This window comes from Oncorhynchus gorbuscha, unplaced genomic scaffold (genome assembly GCF_021184085.1).
Source record: "Oncorhynchus gorbuscha isolate QuinsamMale2020 ecotype Even-year unplaced genomic scaffold, OgorEven_v1.0 Un_scaffold_65:::fragment_4:::debris, whole genome shotgun sequence".
In the NCBI taxonomy this organism is placed as follows: Eukaryota; Metazoa; Chordata; class Actinopteri; order Salmoniformes; family Salmonidae; genus Oncorhynchus; species Oncorhynchus gorbuscha.
In genome coordinates, this window is record NW_025745472.1 from 211,713 (window position 1) to 233,266 (window position 21,554).

At 45.7% G+C, this 21,554-nt stretch overlaps 2 protein-coding genes across 6 annotated transcripts in view; one reads left to right on the forward strand and one right to left on the reverse strand.

Moving 5' to 3' along the window:
- The window catches only part of LOC124019065 (rho guanine nucleotide exchange factor 4-like), a 163,127-nt gene extending 153,244 nt beyond the window's left edge, over positions 1–9,883 (forward strand). For 3 of the 5 annotated variants that reach the window (XM_046334421.1, XM_046334419.1, XM_046334422.1), the window contains 6 exons: positions 1,829–2,061; positions 2,351–2,480; positions 2,715–2,846; positions 3,242–3,485; positions 4,855–4,932; positions 8,459–9,883. In XM_046334421.1, coding sequence (XP_046190377.1) covers positions 1,829–2,061; positions 2,351–2,480; positions 2,715–2,846; positions 3,242–3,485; positions 4,855–4,932; positions 8,459–8,616 — 975 coding nt within the window. In that variant the 3' untranslated portion in view covers positions 8,617–9,883. The remainder of the gene's footprint in view (positions 1–1,828; positions 2,062–2,350; positions 2,481–2,714; positions 2,847–3,241; positions 3,486–4,854; positions 4,933–8,458) is intronic. The other 2 variants (XM_046334423.1, XM_046334424.1) reach the window with 1 other exon arrangement.
- An 853-nt stretch (positions 9,884–10,736) lies between these two features.
- On the reverse strand, positions 10,737–20,966 carry fam168b (family with sequence similarity 168 member B). The gene is made up of 7 exons (XM_046334426.1): positions 20,808–20,966; positions 18,172–18,266; positions 17,936–18,022; positions 16,967–17,109; positions 14,147–14,333; positions 13,892–14,013; positions 10,737–12,358 (listed from the first exon to the last, which is right to left on the reverse strand). Exons 2-6 carry the CDS (start codon positions 18,245–18,247, stop codon positions 13,904–13,906), a joined length of 603 nt encoding a protein of 200 aa, XP_046190382.1. The 5' UTR covers positions 18,248–18,266; positions 20,808–20,966; the 3' UTR covers positions 10,737–12,358; positions 13,892–13,903.
- Between the last annotated feature and the right edge of the window lie 588 nt (positions 20,967–21,554).

The following is a 21,554-nucleotide window of genomic DNA, read 5'->3' on the forward strand; positions in this document are numbered from 1 at the left end:
AGATATAATCATCAGGTAGAAAATATGGCTTAATGATTCAGCAATCAGCGGGGCAGAAAGCTGGAGCAAAACAATGGATCAAGCATATCTGCCCAAGGGGAGTTTCTTTTACATCAATCTTAAGCAAGGCATCAAGCACATCAAAGATAGTAAAATGTTGAGTCAGCTAGAGGCAGGCAGAGGGAAGAGTATCTGATTGACTGACCGGTGAGGCAGGCAGAGGGAAGAGTATCCGATTGACTGACCGGTGAGGCAGGCAGAGGGAAGAGTATCCGATTGACTGACCGGTGAGGCAGGCAGAGGGAAGAGTATCCGATTGACTGACCGGTGAGGCAGGCAGAGGGAAGAGTATCCGATTGACTGACCGGTGAGGCAGGCAGAGGGAAGAGTATCCGATTGACTGACCGGTGAGGCAGGCAGAGGGAAGAGTATCCGATTGACTGACCGGTGAGGCAGGCAGAGGGAAGAGTATCTGATTGACTGACCGGTGAGGCAGGCAGAGGGAAGAGTATCCGATTGACTGACCGGTGAGGCAGGCAGAGGGAAGAGTATCCGATTGACTGACCGGTGAGGCAGGCAGAGGGAAAAGTATCCGATTGACTGACCGGTGAGGCAGGCAGAGCAGACTGGGTGAGGCAGGCAGAGGGAAGAGTATCCGATTGACTGACCGGTGAGGCAGGCAGAGGGAAGAGTATCTGATTGACTGACCGGTGAGGCAGGCAGAGGGAAGAGTATCCGATTGACTGACCGGTGTCAATTAAACCACTGTTTCTTTCAAATAAAAAGCCTGCCGAGAGAAAATGCAGACTTAAAGCATCTGTAGTGGCTAAATTGTCCAATAGAATTGTCCCAAATTACATTCTAATCCTTTAGCCACAATGGAGATTGGTGAAATGTTAGTCTTGACGCAGACAAATCGAATGTCCAGAGTTTGATTCAAGTTGTTCTAATTGACTAACCAGGCTATCTGCATTGTGTCCCGCCACCCACCAACCCCTCTTTTACGCTACTGCTACTCTCTGTTCATCAGATATGCATAGTCACTTTAACCATATCTACATGTACATACCACCTCAATCAGCCTGACTAACCAGTGTCTGTATGTAGACTCGCTACTTTTATAGCCTCACTACTGTATATAGCCTGTCTTTTTACTGTTGTTTTATTTCTTTACTTACCTATTGTTCACCTAATACCTTTTTTTTTTGCACTATTGGTCAGAGCCTGTAAGTAAGCATTTCACTGTAAGGTCTTGTATTCGGCGCATGTGACAAATAAACTTTGATTTGAAAAATCATAATCCATTCATTTGTTATTCTTCTGGATACAAAAATGTACAGAACATTTTCTACCAAAATGAATTCTGATCATTCAAACTAAAGAAACAAACAGCATGGTAAACACAAGTCTAAATACTGTGTGCTGCCGTTCCAGTCCCTCCCAGTTGGCCTCTGAGCTTGTCTGCCTTTTAACCTTATTCTCCATCGGCCTGTAGAGGGGGAACACACACTTGACAGGGGATTAATGGCAAACACCCACACGACAGAACTGCATGGTGAATTGGAAACATGCTAATATACAACAGGACCTATTTGTCTCCTGCGGCCTGACTTATTCCATTCTTCTCAGTTAGGAGGCCAGAGTCAGACAGAACTTGCTTAGTCATGGAAGAAGAGGAGGAATTTGTACGATTACCGTTTTCCAAAATGTAGAAGGATCACCAGCAGTTTACGTTAGGGATCAAAGTCAAGAAACCTCTCTAGAGCCTAATTTTCATCGTTTCAAACCGCCATGTTAACGCGTCCTGACTCTTCCTCTCCCTCCTCAGCAAACAGACTTCCAGATCTACTCGGAGTACTGTAACAACCACCCCAACGCCTGTGTGCAGTTGTCCAGGCGGATGAAGACCAACAAGTACGTTTTCTTCTTCGAAGCTTGTCGTCTGCTGCAGAAGATGATTGACATCTCGCTGGATGGGTTCCTGCTCACGCCCGTTCAGAAGATCTGCAAGTACCCTCTGCAGCTGGCCGAGCTACTGAAATACACCAACCCCCAGCACAGGTAAGTACCCTCTGCAGCTGGCCGAGCTACTGAAATACACCAACCCCAGGCACAGGTACTGTAAACCAGCACACACATTCTACTGTACAGTCTAACCTACACCTAATTCACGTACAGCAGTGGTATTGACACTGATAGTATATTTAGTTGTTCTCAGATTGTAAATTGGCAGCCATATTAGTGACTTTTATATAAAACAAAGCTTTTATAAGATACAGTGTGATGTGAGAGAGAAAGGAAGTAGAGATAGAGGCATAGAGTCTAACATGGTCATCTGTTCTGGGATCAGGGACTATAGGGACGTGGAGGCTGCCTTGAACGCCATGAAGAACGTGGCCAGGCTGATCAACGAGAGGAAGCGACGCCTGGAGAACATCGACAAGATCGCCCAATGGCAGTGCTCCATAGAGGACTGGGAGGTGAGGAAAAGTGCATCATGGGTCATGGAACAGAATCCATGACTAGGGGTCAGGTTTTTTTCTGACCAGGTGACTTGATCTGGAAACCAGGCCTGAAGTCAGGACCAACTCCGGGCCCTAGCTATACAATACACATCTGTTGGATGAACAATCTCTGTATCTCATGCCCCCCCCCCCGTATGTATCTCTGCAGGCTCTGACATATATTTATTGTGTGGGTTTAAACATGGTCAGGGAGAAGATATCCTCAGTAAAAGTTCAGATCTGATCTTCTCTGGAGAGCTGACCAAGATCTCCCAGCCTCAGGCTAGGAGCCAGCAGCGCATGTTCTTCCTCTTCGACCACCAGATGGTCTACTGCAAAAAGGTGAGCAATGCTGTAAAAACTCCAACCCTTCCCTGACCATGTACGCCTCAGGGTTAGCAACACTTCCCTGTATCCCTCTAGGACCTCCTGCGCAGGGACATGCTAGGCCCTCCTGCTCAGGGACATGCTGTACTGTTAGGGTTAGTAACACTTCCCTGTATCCCTTTAGGACCTCCTGCGCAGGGACATGCTGTACTGTTAGGGTTAGTAACACTTCCCTGTATCCCACTAGGACCTCCTGCTCAGGGACATGCTAGGCCCTCCTGCACAAGGACATGCTAGGCCCTCCTGCACAGGGACATGCTAGGCCCTCCTGCACAGAGACATGCTAGGCCCTCCTGCTCAGGGACATGCTGTACTGTTAGGGTTAGTAACACTTCCCTGTATCCCTCTAGGACCTCCTGCGCAGGGACATGCTGTACTATAAGGGTCGTATGGACATGGACCAGATGGAGGTGGTGGATGTGGAGGACGGGAAGGAGAAGGACTTCAACGTGTCGGTGAAGAACGCTCTGAAACTGTGCTCGCTGGCGGGTGACGAGGTCCACCTGCTGTGTGCCAAGAAGCCTGAGCAGAAACAACGCTGGGTCCGAGCCTTCCAGGACGAGAGGAGGCAGGTGCAGCACGACCGCGAGACAGGTGAGGAGGCAGGTACAGCACGACCGCGAGACAGGTGAGGAGGCAGGTACAGCACGACCGCGAGACAGGTGAGGAGGCAGGTACAGCACGACCGCTAGACAGGTGAGGAGGCAGGTACAGCACGACCGCGAGACAGGTGAGGAGGCAGGTACAGCACGACCGCGAGACAGGTGAGGAGGCAGGTACAGCACGACCGCGAGACAGGTGAGGAGGCAGGTATAGCACGACCGCGAGACAGGTGAGGAGGCAGATACAGCACGACCGCGAGACAGGTGAGGAGGCAGGTACAGCACGACCGCGAGACAGGTGAGGAGGCAGGTACAGCACGACCGCGAGACAGGTGAGGAGGCAGGTACAGCACGACCGCGAGACAGGTGAGGAGGCAGGTACAGCACGACCGCGAGACAGGTGAGGAGGCAGGTACAGCACGACCGCGAGACAGGTGAGGAGGCAGGTACAGCACGACCGCGAGACAGGTGAGGAGGCAGGTACAGCACGACCGCGAGACAGGTGAGGAGGCAGATACAGCACGACCGCGAGACAGGTGAGGAGGCAGGTACAGCACGACCGCGAGACAGGTGAGGAGGCAGATACAGCACGACCGCGAGACAGGTGAGGAGGCAGGTACAGCACGACCGCGAGACAGGTGAGGAGGCAGATACAGCACGACCGCGAGACAGGTGAGGAGGCAGGTACAGCACGACCGCGAGACAGGTGAGGAGGCAGGTACAGCACGACCGCGAGACAGGTGAGGAGGCTTCGCCCCGTTGCCTTAGTGATAACTGTCAGTTAACCCTCTCTGTCATGGTTGTACGCCTCCGTTTGAAAAAAGGTATGTGATGAACTGGCGACCTGTGTTATTGCTAGTCAGCTTAAAGCCACTGGCTGTGTTTCCTTTCCTGTTTAGTCAAATGTGAGTTTGGTCCTCCTGTCTCTCTAATGCTGCAATAGTAGTTGAAACAGCTGTTGGGGCTGTGGTCAGAGAACCACCAGGAAGAGAAGGGTATGCTAATGTCTCAGAGTGTCATTGATCCCTCAGATAAACAGGCAAAAGGCCCATCAATCCATCTCAGCTGTCCGCTTCTCTGCCGTAGTCTCAGGGTTTTTGTCTGGGATCTGTGATGTGTGGAGGGTTCTGGTTGGAAATTCAGTGGGCTCTTTCTCTGAGGCTGTCTGCCTTCCTAACCCTGATCCAGTCAGGTCCCCCTGGAAAACAAAGCATATGGATGCTCCTGAAACTTTCTCATCCAACAATCTGGTCTTGTGTTATTCCGTTCACTCTGAAAAGCTGGGTATTGATAGGTGGCCCTGGCAGAATGAATCTGTGATATCCACAATGACCTATGACCTATGTGGTTTCCACCTCTAGGATTCTCTATCACTGAGGTCCAGAAGAAACAGGCCATGCTCAACGCCTGCAAAAGCCATCCAGCTGGGAAGCCCAAAGGTATGTCTGGGTAATGTAGTCCTTAGGGGGTTATACTGAATATGGGTGCATGGCAGAAAAACTCAATTTTTAGTTTTTAGTTTGGCTGTGTGGATGAGTATGTGGAGTGTTGTTGATTTTTTAAATAAGCTTAGATAACATGTTTGGCTATATTTCTACACATTTAGTTTGTAATAATATAATATTATTAATATAATATTCATATGAGCCTCTTTAGATTGATATGCACTCGTAGTCCCAGGCTGCATGAGGGCTATTTGACCAAGAAGGAGAGTGATGGAGTGCTGCATCAGATGACCTGGCCTCCACAATCACCTGACCTTTTAAACAAAAATTAATACATGTATTTTACTTTTATTTTACTAGGCAAGTCAGTTCAGAACAAATTCTTATTTACAATGACGGCCTAGGAACAGTGGGTTAACTGGTCTAGGAACAGTGGGTTAACTGCCTGTTCAGGGGCAGAACAACAGATGTGTACCTTGTCAGCTTGCAACCTTCCAGTTACTAGTCCAACGCTCTAACCACTAGGCTACCCTGCCGCCCCAATTGAGATAGTTTGGGATGAGTTGGACCGCAGAGTGAAGGAAAAGCAAATAACAAATGCTCAGCATATATGGAAACTCCTTCAAGACTGTTAGAAAAGCATTCCAGATTAAGCTGGTTGAGAGAATGCCAAGAGTGTGAAAAGCTGTCATCAAGGCAAAGGGTGGCTACTTTGAAGAATATCAAATATATTTTGATTTGTTTAACACTTTTTTGGTTACTACATGATTCCATATGTGTTATTTCATAGTTTTGATTTCTTCACTGTTATTCTACAATGTATAAAATAGTAAAATAAAGAAAACCATTTGAATGAGTCGGTGTGTCCAAACGTTTGACTGGTACTGTAGGTCTACATTGAAATGGTATTTTGGTATTTTATTAGGATGCCCATCAGCTGTTGTGAAAGCAGCAGCTACTCTTCCTGGGGTCCACACAGAACATGAGACATGACATAACATAGAACAGCGCAAGGACTGAACTGCAAACAAACACTGTACTGTGCATTTAAAAAACCCTAGTCTAACGTTACAGCCTTGACATAAACATGTTGAAAATTAAGTCTCTGATTTAGTTCTGGGTGCTGAGATTACTAACCCCCCCACTGTTCTCCTCTCCCCAGCGGTGACCCTTAGATTACTAACCCCCCCACTGTTCTCCTCTCCCCAGCGGTGACCCTTAGATTACTAACCCCCCCCTCTGTTCTCCTCTCCCCAGCGGTGACCCTTAGATTACTAACCCCCCTGTTCTCTCTCCCAAGTGACCCTCTAACCCCCTCTGTTCTCTCTCCCAAGCGGTGACCCTTAGATTACTAACCCCCCTGTTCTCCTCTCCCTTAGATTACTAACCCCCCTCTGTTCTCCTCTCCCCAGCGGTGACCCATAGATTACTAACCCCCCTCTGTTCTCCTCTCCCCAGCGGTGACCCTTAGATTACTAACTCCCCTTCTGTTCTCCTCTCCCCAACCCCCCCCCCCCTGTTCTCCTCTCCCCAGCGGTGACCCTTAGATTACTAACCCCCCCCCCCCCCCCACTGTTCTCCTCTCTCCAGCGGTGACCCTTAGATTACTAACCCCCCTCTGTTCTCCTCTCCCCAGCGGTGACCCTTAGATTTACTAACCCCCCCCCCCCTCTGTTCTCCTCTCCCCAGCGGTAACCCTTAGATTACTAACCCCCCTCTGTTCTCCTCTCCCCAGCGGTGACCCTTAGATTACTAACCCCCCCCTCTGTTCTCCTCTCCCCCAGCGGTAACCCTTAGATTACTAACCCCCCTCTGTTCTCCTCTCTCCAGCGGTGACCCTTAGATTACTAACCCCCTCTGTTCTCCTCTCCCCAGCGGTGACCCTTAGATTACTAACCCCCCTCTGTTCTCCTCTCCCCAGCGGTGACCCTTAGATTACTAACCCCCTCTGTTCTCCTCTCCCTTAGATTACTAACTCCCCTCTGTTCTCCTCTCCCTTAGATTACTAACCCCCCCCTCTGTTCTCCTCTCCCCAGCGGTGACCCTTAGATTACTAACCCCCCCCTCTGTTCTCCTCTCCCCAGCGGTGACCCTTAGATTACTAACTCCCCCTCTGTTCTCCTCTCCCTTAGATTACTAACCCCCCCTCTGTTCTCCTCTCCCCAGCGGTGACCCTTAGATTACTAACCCCCTCTGTTCTCCTCTCCCTTAGATTACTAACCCCCCTCTGTTCTCCTCTCCCCAGCGGTGACCCTTAGATTACTAACCCCCCTCTGTTCTCCTCTCCCCAGCGGTGACCCTTAGATTACTAACCCCCCTCTGTTCTCCTCTCCCCAGCAGTGACCCTTAGATTACTAACCCCCCTCTGTTCTCCTCTCCCCAGCGGTGACCCTTAGATTACTAACCCCCCTCTGTTCTCCTCTCCCCAGCGGTGACCCTTAGATTACTAACCCCCTCTGTTCTCCTCTCCCCAGCGGTGACCCTTAGATTACTAACCCCCCCCCCTGTTCTCCTCTCCCCAGCGGTGACCCTTAGATTACTAACCCCCTCTGTTCTCCTCTCCCCAGCGGTGACCCTTAGATTACTAACCCCCCCCTCTGTTCTCCTCTCCCCAGCGGTGACCCTTAGATTACTAACCCCCCTCTGTTCTCCTCTCCCCAGCGGTGACCCTTAGATTACTAACCCCCCTCTGTTCTCCTCTCCCCAGCGGTGACCCTTAGATTACTAACCCCCTCTGTTCTCCTCTCCCCAGCGGTGACCCTTAGATTACTAACCCCCCTCTGTTCTCCTCTCCCCAGCGGTGACCCTTAGATTACTAACCCCCCTCTGTTCTCCTCTCCCCAGCGGTGACCCTTAGATTACTATCCCCCCCCCCTCTGTTCTCCTCTCCCCAGCGGTGACCCTTAGATTACTAACCCCCCTCTGTTCTCCTCTCCCCAGCGGTGACCCTTAGATTACTAACCCCCTCTGTTCTCCTCTCCCCAGCGGTGACCCTTAGATTACTAACCCCCCTCTGTTCTCCTCTCCCCAGCGGTGACCCTTAGATTACTAACCCCCCTCTGTTCTCCTCTCCCCAGCGGTGACCCTTAGATTACTAACCCCCCTCTGTTCTCCTCTCCCCAGCGGTGACCCTTAGATTACTAACCCCCCTCTGTTCTCCTCTCCCCAGCGGTGACCCTTAGATTACTAACCCCCCTCTGTTCTCCTCTCCCCAGCGGTGACCCTTAGATTACTAACCCCCCCTCTGTTCTCCTCTTAGATTACTAACCCCCTCTGTTCTCCTCTCCCCAGCGGTGACCCTTAGATTACTAACCCCCCTCTGTTCTCCTCTTCCCAGCGGTGACCCTTAGATTACTAACCCCCCTCTGTTCTCCTCTCCCCAGCGGTGACCCTTAGATTACTAACCCCCTCTGTTCTCCTCTCCCCATCGGTGACCCTTAGATTACTAACCCCCTCTGTTCTCCTCTCCCCAGCGGTGACCCTTAGATTACTAACCCCCCCTCTGTTCTACTCTCCCCAGCGGTGACACGGCCATATTGTGACTTCCTGCTCCGTCAGAAGCAGCCATCTCTGCCCAGCAGCGTTCCCCAGCAGCAGGTCTTCATGCTGGCTGAGCCCAAACGAAAGGCAACCACCTTCTGGCAAAACATCGGCAGACTGACGCCTTTCAAGAAGTGAACCGCCAACGGAGAGGAGAGCTCTCTGCTCGTGCCTGAACTGAACTTTTTATGCCAGATGCTCTTTTTTTATTGTTATATATGTATATATACATAATCCTATCCTAATTGAAATAGTGATATCGTGAAAGATTATTACGATGATATTTTTTTCTTTGGAGAAAGGACTTTATAGGTTGGTTACAGTGAGACTTGGGAATGGTTCTTCCGGACATTGTGTGTGTGTATATACACGTTGGGAGACCGTCACGAGGACTGTTATACCTGCTACTGCAACCAACAACCGATTGGTTCCACTACTGCTGCGTGATCATGTGACTGACTGCCAGTGAAGCTCCTCTTTATGAAAGACGTTGCCTGGCGACAGCAAAATGTGACATTTCCCCCCCCCCCATTGTTTTTGTTTTCCGACTAAATGCCAACTGTTCACAATGCCAGAAACATGTTACTTTTGCATTTAAGTTTCTTTCTGAAAAAACAAAAAGGTGAAAATTGTGATAAACGTTTATTGTACTTCTTTCTGTACAAAAAAATGACAAAAAAAATGTTTCCCTGGTTTATTTTAATTATTTAATAAGAGTTGATAGTTCACACGCCTAACCTTTGAACTTTCCCAAACTCGGTCCTCAAGGGGTGCACATTTTGTTTTTTGCCCCTAAAACTACACAGCTGATTCAAATGGTCAAAGCTGATTGATTATCTGAATCAGTGGTGTAGTGCTAGGGGGAACAAAAACGAAACATGTACCCCTTGAGGACTGAGTTTGGGATCCCTGCCTTACCCTGCGCGTCATTACCTTCTTTATGGAAGTACCATCTGAAGAGTGTACGGATGCTTTGAAACACACAGTATGAAGAGTACTGTTTTACCTTTATAAACCCCTACATTTACATTCATTTAGCAACACATTTTCGGATTCTACATGTATTCTCAAAATGAGGCGGGATTGAAGAGGTGCACTTTTGTTCCCCATTGGAACGCTGTCTGTGACACCTTCCAGAAGTGTTCATTTACAGGTGAATATTCAGGGTTTCTGGCAAGACAAAGTTGTCCGTTGTGACCAAAAAATAAATGTGTGTTGACGCTGATGAGGAGACTACAGGGAGCTTGTATTCCTGCTGATGAAGAGACTACAGGGAGCTTGTATTCCTGCTGATGAGGAGACTACAGGGAGCTTGTATTCCTGTTGATGAGGAGACTACAGGGAGCTTGTATTCCTGTTGATGAGGAGACTACAGGGAGCTTGTATTCCTGTGATGAGGAGACTACAGGGAGCTTGTATTCCTGTTGATGAGGAGACTACAGGGAGCTTGTATTCCTGCTGATGAGGAGACTACAGGGAGCTTGTATTCCTGCTGATGAGGAGACTACGGGGAGCTTGTATTCCTGCTGATGAGGAGACTACGGGGAGCTTGTATTCCTGCTGATGAGGAGACTACGGGGAGCTTGTATTCCTGCTGATGAGGAGACTACAGGGAGCTTGTATTCCTGCTGATGAGGAGACTACAGGGAGCTTGTATTCCCCTGATGAGGAGACTACCCCATCGGGTGTTAGCTTGTATTCCTGCTGATGAGGAGACTACCACGGGGAGCTTGTATTCCTGCTGATGAGGAGACTACGGGGAGCTTGTATTCCTGCTGATGAGGAGACTACGGGGAGCTTGTATTCCTAACCCCATCGCTCGGTGTTATCGTAAATCACCACGAACCCCATCGCTCGGTGTTATCGTAAATCACCACGAACCCCATCGCTCGGTGTTATCGTAAATCACCTCGAACCCCATCGCTTGGTGTTATCGAACCCCATCGCTTGGTGTTATCGTAAATCACCACGAACCCCATCGCTTGGTGTTATCGTCAAACCCCACGCTCGGTGTTATCACCACGAACCCCATCGCTCGGTGTTATCGGTGTTATCGTCGGTGTTATCGTAAATCACCACGAACCCCATCGCTCGGTGTTATCGTAAATCACCTCGAACCCCATCGCTTGGTGTTATCGTAAATCACCTCGAACCCCATCGCTCGGTGTTATCGTAAATCACCACATCATCCTTGGATCCCCAAAGATTTGCAGGTGACATGATTCAATGAAATGGTTAAATAAAAAAACCTTGACAAATTCTCATAATAGTTTTTATTTTGTAGTCTTTCTCGACAACCCAAAAACACATTACAAAACAGATTCAGTAACTGAGGTGACTTAGATTAGATAGACGAGTGACTCAGACAATGATATAAATCGGGTGAGTTCTGGTGGAGTCTTGAGGTAACTTGGGAGAGACATCTCACTTCAGTTAAGTACTGGCTTCCTTAAAACTGTGTCTCAAATAACAATTTAATGTGTCTTCTCTTCCAGTGGTGCTTAAATTATAATACACTTAATAAAGTCTCAAACCTGTTGAAAATGTCTCAGGTTAGCATTGATTTTAAAAGTTTGTGGCTCTTGGTGCGGTTAAGCCCAAACCAATGACATAAAGTAATCAGACATGCTCAGGTATGATACATACATAAATACATGCATCTGTACATGCAACGTTTTCAGTAGTTTAAACCTCTGAAAATAGAATTATACACAATCACTCATTGTCTGCAGGACTGAGTCCAAGTAGTTGTCAATAGATGACTTTCCTTTGCGACCAGTAATAGATCACATGTCACGGCAGGCCATTCTGCTGTCATGATGTTGGGGATCTTAGGACAAATGGTCCAAGAGGAAAGGAAATGATCTGTTTAAGACCGTTGGAACTTCTACATGGAACTCTGTGTCCACAACATCTCCCAATGGGCAAAGAGTGTGGAGAATGATTTAGTGTTGGAATGGGACACAGAGGCACAAACCTCAACAGCAACAAAACATATCTCATTTTCCCAAACTAGAAAAAAAATAAAAACATTGGCCCAACAGACAAAATGTCGACACAGCTTCATCTAGTAGGGAAATAATACTCTGCCAGCAACGTTACTAAAAATAAGTCAAATAAAATTCCGCACGGCTTTGAGTAGTAATCCTAAAGCTGGAGTCGTTAATGGTGAAACAGCCATATCCGTTTGTGATATTACCACTGCAAAACAACCAACACTGTTGTTCCCCCTCTGACACGAGGAACACAAAACATACTGCACATAACAGTGGTGGGGCAGCCAGAGGCACCGTCCCCCCCCTACTGAGGATTCCATCTTTAAGTTTGTATGAAACTACCCCCCCCCCTCCCCTTTCTTATTTAAGGTTTCAAATTAAGACACGATATCAGTGCTAAAACAATTGCAGTTCTTATTCTTAGTTCCTTTAGATTCAATCTTGTTGGTGATTTTGCATGTCTCAGGTAGATTGAGCGAGCGTTATTTAGCATACACACACACACACACGCGCATTTACCTCGATATGGATCCCAAAAATAAAAACTCATCCAAACTCTCTTTTAACGACTTAAAATAGTTAACTACACATTTCTAAAGACAGTCCACAAAACACAAGTTTGCATGGAGGAGACTTCCAGTAGCCATCTGACGGAAGATATGCGAGGGATTCTGGGATAGCGTTAATCCAAACAGGAACAGTCAGGAGTGGGAAGATTCTCGTCATCCCGTTCTGAACAGACCTGTTGATGGATGGTTAGGATTCAGATTCGCAACACGCCTATACAAAGGAAGGAAGAACAGCTGAAGGGGGTCATCATCATCATCATCATCAGCTGTAGCACACTGGACGGGAGTGTCGATGCATATCTACCATCTTCTGACCTGAAGAGAAGCAGAGGAAAAGTTGATTAATACACAGTAATACTGATTGATTGTTTTCCTACACATAAAATGTCCATCTATTGACCACTGCCTTTAATATGGTAACAAGTGGACCACCCTTCCTGTGACAAGTAGACCACCCTTCCTGTGACAAGTAGATCACCCTTCCTGTGACAACCCTTTAAAATGGTAACAAGTAGACCACCCTTCCTGTGACAAGTAGACCACCCTTCCTGTGACAAGTAGATCACCCTTCCTGTGACAACCCTTTAAAATGGTAACAAGTAGACCACCCTTCCTGTGACAAGTAGACCACCCTTCCTGTGACAAGTAGATCACCCTTCCTGTGACAACCCTTTAAAATGGTAACAAGTAGACCACCCTTCCTGTAACAAGTAGACCACCCTTCCTGTGACAACCCTTTAATATGGTAACAAGTAGACCACCCTTCCTGTGACAACCCTTTAAAATGGTAACAAGTAGGCCACCCTTCCTGTAACAAGTAGATCACCCTTCCTGTGACAACCCTTTAAAATGGTAACAAGTAGGCCACCCTTCCTGTGACAAGTAGACCACCCTTCCTGTGACAAGTAGACCACCCTTCCTGTGACAAGTAGACCACCCTTCCCCCTTCCTGTAACAAGTAGGCCACCCTTCCTGTGACAAGTAGACCACCCTTCCTGTGACAAGTAGACCACCCTTCCTGTAACAAGTGACCACCCTTCCTGTAACAAGTGACCACCCTTCCTGTGACAAGTAGACCACCCTTCCTGTGACAAGTAGACCACCCTTCCTGTAACAAGTGACCACCCTTCCTGTGACAAGTAGACCACCCTTCCTGTGACAAGTAGACCCCCCTTCCTGTGACAAGTAGGCCACCCTTCCTGTGACAAGCCTTTAAAATGGTAACAAGTAGACCACCCTTCCTGTAACAAGTAGACCACCCTTCCTGTAACAAGTGACCACCCTTCCTGTGACAAGTAGACCACCCTTCCTGTGACAAGTAGACCACCCTTCCTGTGACAAGTAGACCACCCTTCCTGTAACAAGTGACCACCCTTCCTGTGACAAGTAGACCACCCTTCCTGTGACAAGTAGACCACCCTTCCTGTGACAAGTAGGCCACCCTTCCTGTAACAAGTAGACCACCCTTCCTGTGACAAGTAGACCACCCTTCCTGTGACAAGTAGGCCACCCTTCCTGTGACAAGCCTTTAAAATGGTAACAAGTAGGCCACCCTTCCTGTGACAAGTAGACCACCCTTCCTGTGACAAGTAGACCACCCTTCCTGTGACAAGTAGACCACCCTTCCTGTGACAAGCCTTTAAAATGGTAACAAGTAGGCCACCCTTCCTGTATTTTCCTGCCTGAAAAGTCAAAAAAAAAAAAAAGTGATTTTATAACTATAAAATGATCCATTTTCTATGCTCTTGTATTTCCATGTGTTCGGTGTCAGTGGTCAGTGTTTGTCCCAGGCAGATTGACCAGAGAGAGCACGAAATGGGTGACACGGAGGACGTATTCACTACTCACAGTGACATCACTTCACCACTGGGGGGGCACATAGCTGTAGGTGGGCGTGCCTGGGTGTCGGTATGTGGGCATCGCGACTTGGTGGGGGGCGAGGGGATTCGGGGAGTGTGTCAACAATGTTCCTGGAGAAGGGAGGGAGGTGGGAAAGGTCAGGAATTTAGACAAAAGCAAAACCATTTCTTCATCCTCGTCAAAGATTTGTACGCTGTGTAGAGACAGGATAGTATAAAAAAAGAGGAAAATAATGGAACTCACCAGCTGACATGGCCATAGTGGTCCCTGCTACCATCCCCATGGCAACACCATTGTGGGGGCGAGGCGGGTGGTGCATGGGCGGGGCATACATGGCTGCTGGCATCCCATTGGGCTGGACCACTGTAGTGTGATGTATGACATGGGGCGGGGCTGCGTACAGAGGCTGTGTGTAGTAAGTGCCTTGATGCTTAGAGAGAGAGAGAGAGATCTCACATCAATACCACAGAGAGAGAGAGCTCACATCAATACCTCAGAGAGAGAGAGAGATCTCACATCAATACCTCAGAGAGAGAGAGAGAGAGAGAGAGAGAGAGAGAGATCTCACATCAATACCTCAGAGAGAGAGAGAGAGAGAGATCTCACATCAATACCTCAGAGAGAGAGAGAGAGAGATCTCACATCAATACCTCAGAGAGAGAGAGAGAGATCTCACATCAATACCTCAGAGAGAGAGAGAGATCTCACATCAATACCTCAGAGAGAGAGAGAGAGAGAGATCTCACATCAATACCTCAGAGAGAGAGAGAGAGATCTCACATCAATACCTGAGAGAGAGAGAGAGAATCTCACATCAATACCTCAGAGAGAGAGAGAGAGAGATCTCACGTCAATACCTCAGAGAGAGAGAGAGAGAGAGAGATCTCACGTCAATACCTCAGAGAGAGAGAGAGAGAGAGAGAGATCTCACATCAATACCTCAGAGAGAGAGAGAGAGAGAGAGAGAGAGAGAGATCTCACGTCAATACCTCAGAGAGAGAGAGAGAGATCTCACATCAATACCTCAGAGAGAGAGAGAGATCTCACATCAATACCTCAGAGAGAGAGAGAGAGATCTCACATCAATACCAGAGAGAGAGAGAGAGAATCTCACATCAATACCTCAGAGAGAGAGAGAGAGAGATCTCACGTCAATACCTCAGAGAGAGAGAGAGAGAGAGAGATCTCACGTCAATACCTCAGAGAGAGAGAGAGAGAGAGAGATCTCACATCAATACCTCAGAGAGAGAGAGAGAGAGAGAGAGAGATCTCACGTCAATACCTCAGAGAGAGAGAGAGAGATCTCACATCAATACCTCAGAGAGAGAGAGATCTCACATCAATACCTCAGAGAGAGAGAGAGAGATCTCACATCAATACCTCAGAGAGAGAGAGAGATCTCACATCAATACCTCAGAGAGAGAGATCTCACATCAATACCTCAGAGAGAGAGAGAGATCTCACGTCAATACCTCAGAGAGAGAGAGAGAGATCTCACATCAATACCACAGAGAGAGAGAGATCTCACATCAATACCTCAGAGAGAGAGAGAGATCTCACATCAATACCTCAGAGAGAGAGATCTCACATCAATACCTCAGAGAGAGAGATCTCACATCAATACCTCAGAGAGAGAGATCTCACATCAATACCTCAGAGAGAGAGAGATCTCACATCAATACCTCAGAGAGAGAGAGAGAGATCTCACATCAATACCTCAGAGAGAGAGAGAGAGAGATCTCACATCAATACCTCAGAGAGAGAGAGATCTCACATCAGTACCTCAGAGAGAGAGAGAGAGAGATCTCACATCAATACCTCAGAGAGAGAGAGATCTCACATCAGTACCTCAGAGAGAGAGAGAGAGAGATCTCACGTCAATACCTCAGAGAGAGAGAGAGATCTCACATCAGTACCTCAGAGAGAGAGAGATCTCACATCAATACCTCAGAGAGAGAGAAAGATCTCACATCAATACCTCAGAGCGAGAGAGAGAGAGAGAAAGAGATCTCACGCCAGCGCCACATTGAGCCAACTACAGCAGTAATATGCAGCAAGCTAATGTGTATGGACCCGATTCAGACCTAGGTAATGTCTGGCTTTCTTAAGCACTTCTCAGTATTTGTTATTCAGACAACTTATTCCGTAGTGTAATGCGCTCGGCAGGAGTGGCTACCTTGCTCGCTCTGAATACATTTACTTTTTAAAATATTCTCTGATCTTGTAGATTATTTAGGGTTTTAGGAAAGTATTTACGAAACCCTTTGGGCTGGGGGCGGGGCCCTTCCGGCACCTCGGGGCGGGTGGGAGTCGAGGGCACCCACTAATGGGAGCGGCCATTCGTATTGTATTGTCTTAATAAAAATGATTATTTGAAGAAATACGGTATATATATTTATGAGAGTCTTTACACAGAGAAGAAAGAAAATGGTGGTTGGATTCATTCGGAAAATTACCACATTCAGTTGTTTAACACACGGTAACGTTGGAAGATTAGTGTACATAGAATTATGATAGGGAGAATAATGAATAGTAGGTTATTTTTATTTTACCTTTATTTAACTAGGCAAGTCAGTTAAGAACAAATCCTTATTTTCAACGACGGCCTAGGAACAGTGAGTTAACTGCCTGTTCAGGGACAGAACGACAGATTGTCAGCTCGGGGGTTTGAACTTGCAACCTTCCGGTTACTAGTCGAACGCTCTAACCACTAGGCTACCCTGCCCTCCTCTATTGCCTGGACTAACCATGGAACTGTGTGATGTCACAGCCAAGTACTGCGCTAGGTTCAAACTGTTATTGCTTGGCATAGGAGAAATGCTCACTAACAGGGATGCTAACAGATTCATGCACAGTATGAGAAATATCTGGGATCTTTCAACCCTTACCCTTACTCATGAAACCAACACTTTAACATGTTGCGTTTATATTTTTGTTCAGTACGGTTCTGAAAATAAGCAAAACAAATAAAAAAAATAGTAGTTTATGTTGTACTACTTCCGATGGTAGAGGTTGATTGGATATGTTGCAGCAGTCTGTCGATGAACTAACGGACTGACTGACCTGAGCGTAGGGGTTCTGTTGGGGGTAGGTGCTTCTCACAGGGTATACTGCTCCAGGGTAAGGGTTGGGAGACGAGGAGTAAGGTGGGACAGACCCCGTGGTGGGCGAGCAGGACATTTTGAAAGGAGTGCCCGGAGCGTAACCTATAAGAGACATTTCAGATATCATCTGGGGAATTACACATTTTAACAGGAACAAAAACAAACTATTAACACTTCAGGCCTTTTGTCCCAAGGGCTTGTAAAAGGGACTGACTATTGTCTGACTCCTTTCTGAATCTGTACAACACAAAAGAGGGAAGTTTCAGTCAATGGCAAAATATGTGTAGCTGGAAAACAAAACGAGAGGCAGAAACGTTTGGCTGAATTCAATCATCTCTCCTGAGAGCTGTCTGGTTCTCCATGTTTAGCTAAAGGTGATGAAACCATGGTGTACAGAGTCACAACACAGCGGCTGCTACACTACGTACAAAGACTGCGATTCAGTTAGACTGATTCAATTCAGGTCAGGATTTAGCCTTCAGTAATGTGTTGGGTTGCAACGATCCCATGATCGGCTGCACGTTCCTATCCCCTGCCCAAACTGATGCGCTTCAGCTGGGGTGTACTCACTAGGAACCAAACAGAACGGAGAGGGTCCTACCTGATTTTGTCCAATGGAAACTCAATTGCAACGGTTTGGACTAATGATTAGACCCCCTGGGGGTGTATTCATTATGGAAAACGTTTAAAAACCAAATGGAAGCAAACAGAGCAGAACATGAGTTTCTATTGGATAAATTCAAGTAGGTCCCTGTTTCCTTCCATTTTCCTCCGTTCAAGAAATATTTTGCAACGGAACCTGCGTAATAAATACACCCCTGGTGAGGTTGGGGGATCAATTCCCACAAGAAATCACATACTACAAATGTATGCACTGACTGTACAAGGGTCGGCTTAGATGCAGCTCTGGGGGGGGCTGTTACCTTACCTGTGGGGAAGGCTGGGTGGTTGGCTCCAGGGTGGTACATGTTGGGGGCATAGGCAGGGGAGGCTGCATAGCCCACAGGGAATCCAGCTGGGAGGTCACATGTCAAACAAGTGAAGTTCAGAAGCATCAGACAGACATTTAGAGAAGACGCAACACTTATAGAGAGATTTTTCTTCTTCTAAAACTGTGTGTCAACACTACAGGCTCACAAACTGGTTAAGGGGCTCTCTGCCTACCTGGGTATCCTACTAAATGTCCCTTTTGATTGGCATAGGGGACCCCTGTTGGTGCAGGGCAGTACACTGGGTTCATAATGCACACTGTTCAGATACTGCAACAACCAAGACAAGAAGCAAACATTATAGTGTTATGTTAATGTTAGATACAAAATCTGATACGTTCTTCATTAAAAAAACAGTTTTGGAAAAAGTAGCCAATTGTCATACTTGAGTAAAAGTAAAGATATCCTTAATAGAAAATAACTCAAGTAAAAGTCACACAGTAAAATACTACTTGAGTAAAAGTATTTGTTTTTAAATATACTTAAGTATCAAAAGTAAATATCATTACTAAAGTATCAAATGTATAAATCTTTTCAAATTCCTTATAGAAAGAAAACCATGTGTTTAGTCAGTTCACTAGAACATATAACGTAGGGATAACTAGGGATATTTTCTTGATAAGTGTGTGAATTAGACAATTTTCGTGTCCTGTAAAGCATTCGAAATGTAACGAGCATTTCGCTACACCCGCAATAACATCTACTAACTATATGTGTATGTGAACAATAACATCTAACTAACTATATGTGTATGTGATCAATAACATCTAACTATATGTGTATGGGAACAATAACATCTAACTATATGTGTATGGGAACAATAACATCTAACTAACTATATGTGTATGTGATCAATAACATCTAACTAACTATATGTGTATGGGAACAATAACATCTAACTATATGTGTATGGGAACAATAACATCTAACTAACTATATGTGTATGTGAACAATAACATCTAACTAACTATATGTGTATGTGAACAATAACATCTAACTATATGTGTATGTGATCAATAACATCTAACTATATGTGTATGTGAACAATAACATCTAACTATATGTGTATGGGAACAATAACATCTAACTATATGTGTATGTGAACAATAACATCTAACTATATGTGTATGTGAACAATAACATCTAACTAACTATATGTGTATGTGAACAATAACATCTAACTATATGTGTATGGGAACAATAACATCTAACTATATGTGTATGGGAACAATAACATCTAACTATATGTGTATGTGAACAATAACATCTAACTATATGTGTATGTGAACAATAACATCTAACTATATGTGTATGGGAACAATAACATCTAACTAACTCTATGTGTATGTGAACAATAACATCTGATTTGAGTACTTCAGGGAAAATGTATGGAGTAAAAAGTACATCATTATCTTTAGGAATGTAGTGAAGTAAAAGTAAAATGAGTCAAACATATAAATAGTAAAGTACAGATACCCCAGAAAACTACTGAAGTAGTACTTTCAAGTCATTTTACTGAAATACTTTACACCACTGTTAAAAACAAAAACGTGGCTATAGTAAATGCCATACTGGTTGCTGTCACACAGCATCACATCGTCCTCCACGTTATGAAGCAATACGTTGTGTCATGACTCATGATCTGAATCATTATAGCTTCACAAACAAAACGATGTAAAGGAGGTAGTTAGCTAGCAAACCAGTTAAACTAGCCGCAATAGCTAACTATAGCATACAGTGCATTCAGAAAGTATTCAGACCCCTTCACTGTTTACACATTTTGTTACGTTACAGTCTTATTCTAAAATGGACACACACACACACACACACACACACACACACACACACACACACACACACACACACACACACACACACACACACACACACACACACACACACACACACACACACACACACACACACACACACACACACACAAATGCCCCTCATCAATCTACATGTAACAGTATAATAACTCACAACAGCCCATAATGGCAAAGCAAAAACAGTTTTTTAGACATGTTGGCAAATGGATTAAAAAATAAATAAAAATGAAATATCACTTTTAAATTTCACCCCCCCCCCTAAAAATCGCTGAGTAACAAAGTCTTCCAATTTTGAGTGTACAATGTAATGTTCAAAGCATACGACCTGTGATTTTTATTAAAACCAATTCCACGCTGTTCATAGAACTAAGCCATGTCAAAAAACGTAGAATTGCAGTAAATGACCTTAAAAACAGTAAACCCCCTTGGGGGGTTGTGCTCGGGGGCACACACATAGTAAATGTCACTCCAAGCCCTCTTCAAAAGTTGGCAGCCCTGAGCAGCTAGCTAGTATATACACAGATGAATGTTTTTCATAAATCATAATTAGCCATCATGAGGCACCCTTTTCACTTGACACATTTAGACTATGGGACCCCTGGTCAGAGTAATGGACGTGTATCGATTAACGAACAGCTACAGTAGTGGACCATAGGGCAGCAGAGGTAGAATTCAACACATTACGGTACCGAACTGTTAACACTGACATTATTCCTGTGCTTCTGTCCTGACAAATCCCTATGGAGCGTTTAATTATGGAAACTAACTCATGTGCGTTTATTAATGGGCGATGCAGTAGTTCCACAACAACAAGGGCCGCGGGGTGGCATTGCGTTGGGGCTTCAGTCGCATCTCTCTCCTTGTAGTTAATACTGGCTGTCCCATTCACCCTTCAACCACCTCTTCATATTGTCAATCTTGGCAAATGGATTAACAATAGATACCAACTGTAATATTAGGAATAGTTTTCAATGTTACTTACGTTTGTAATTTCTCAGTTTCCGACTGCTGTTCTTTAGGCTCAGATGTTAACTTTTGGTTATTGTATTTTTGTTCTCACTGTCTCTGGTTGACGCTGCTGTTTTCTGCTTGGCTCTCACTGCGCACAAACATTCCTCCAGCAACCGGCGTCACTTCCGAGTACATCGAGTCTCCTTTGTGCCCATGTCACATGATGTCGTACTGCAATAAAAGGTGACTTTCACTTTGCTGTCTCTGGGCGATGATTCTGGGACAGCATATGTATAACATGGTATACGCTATTATATCATATATGTAATAGAGTACAGATACTGATGCATAAGCATCATCTGTCATAAATAATAGCTATGGGGGTGTCTCAATGCATTAATGCATTAGGAATTTGTAGAATATATTATTGTGGAACTTCTGTTGTTGTTGGCAATTGCTCAACAATACGTTGTTCCTAGAAAAATAACTGCAATCAAATCTGAAATAAGCATTCGTACATTCATCTATTTTCTATCTGTCAATTACATTTTACGACCATCCCCATAATGGAAGTTGACCCTGTACACAGATCTAGGATCAGTAAACCATACTTCAATCTTCAGTTTGGACTCTGGGCTGGCTGGGGGGTAAAAATGAATTCTGACTGTAGATCAGCTGTAAGGGGCGCTTTATGACAGACAAAGGTCCTAACAGGAACACAAAGTGAAATGCACCTATTATCATTTTCCAGACAAAAAGTTAGTTTTGAGATGATCTC

What these genes read in the sequence shown, in the direction of transcription:
- fam168b (XM_046334426.1), bottom strand. Translation starts at nt 18,247, where the DNA reads ATGAACCCAGTGTACTGCCCTGCACCAACAGGGGTCCCCTATGCCAAT. An exon ending in ACATTTAGTAGGATACCCAG is followed by an intron (nt 18,023 to 18,171) that starts GTAGGCAGAGAG and finishes GTGACCTCCCAG; the next exon opens with CTGGATTCCCTGTGGGCTAT. An exon ending in CACTATGGCCATGTCAGCTG is followed by an intron (nt 14,014 to 14,146) that starts GTGAGTTCCATT and finishes TCCCTTCTCCAG; the next exon opens with GAACATTGTTGACACACTCC.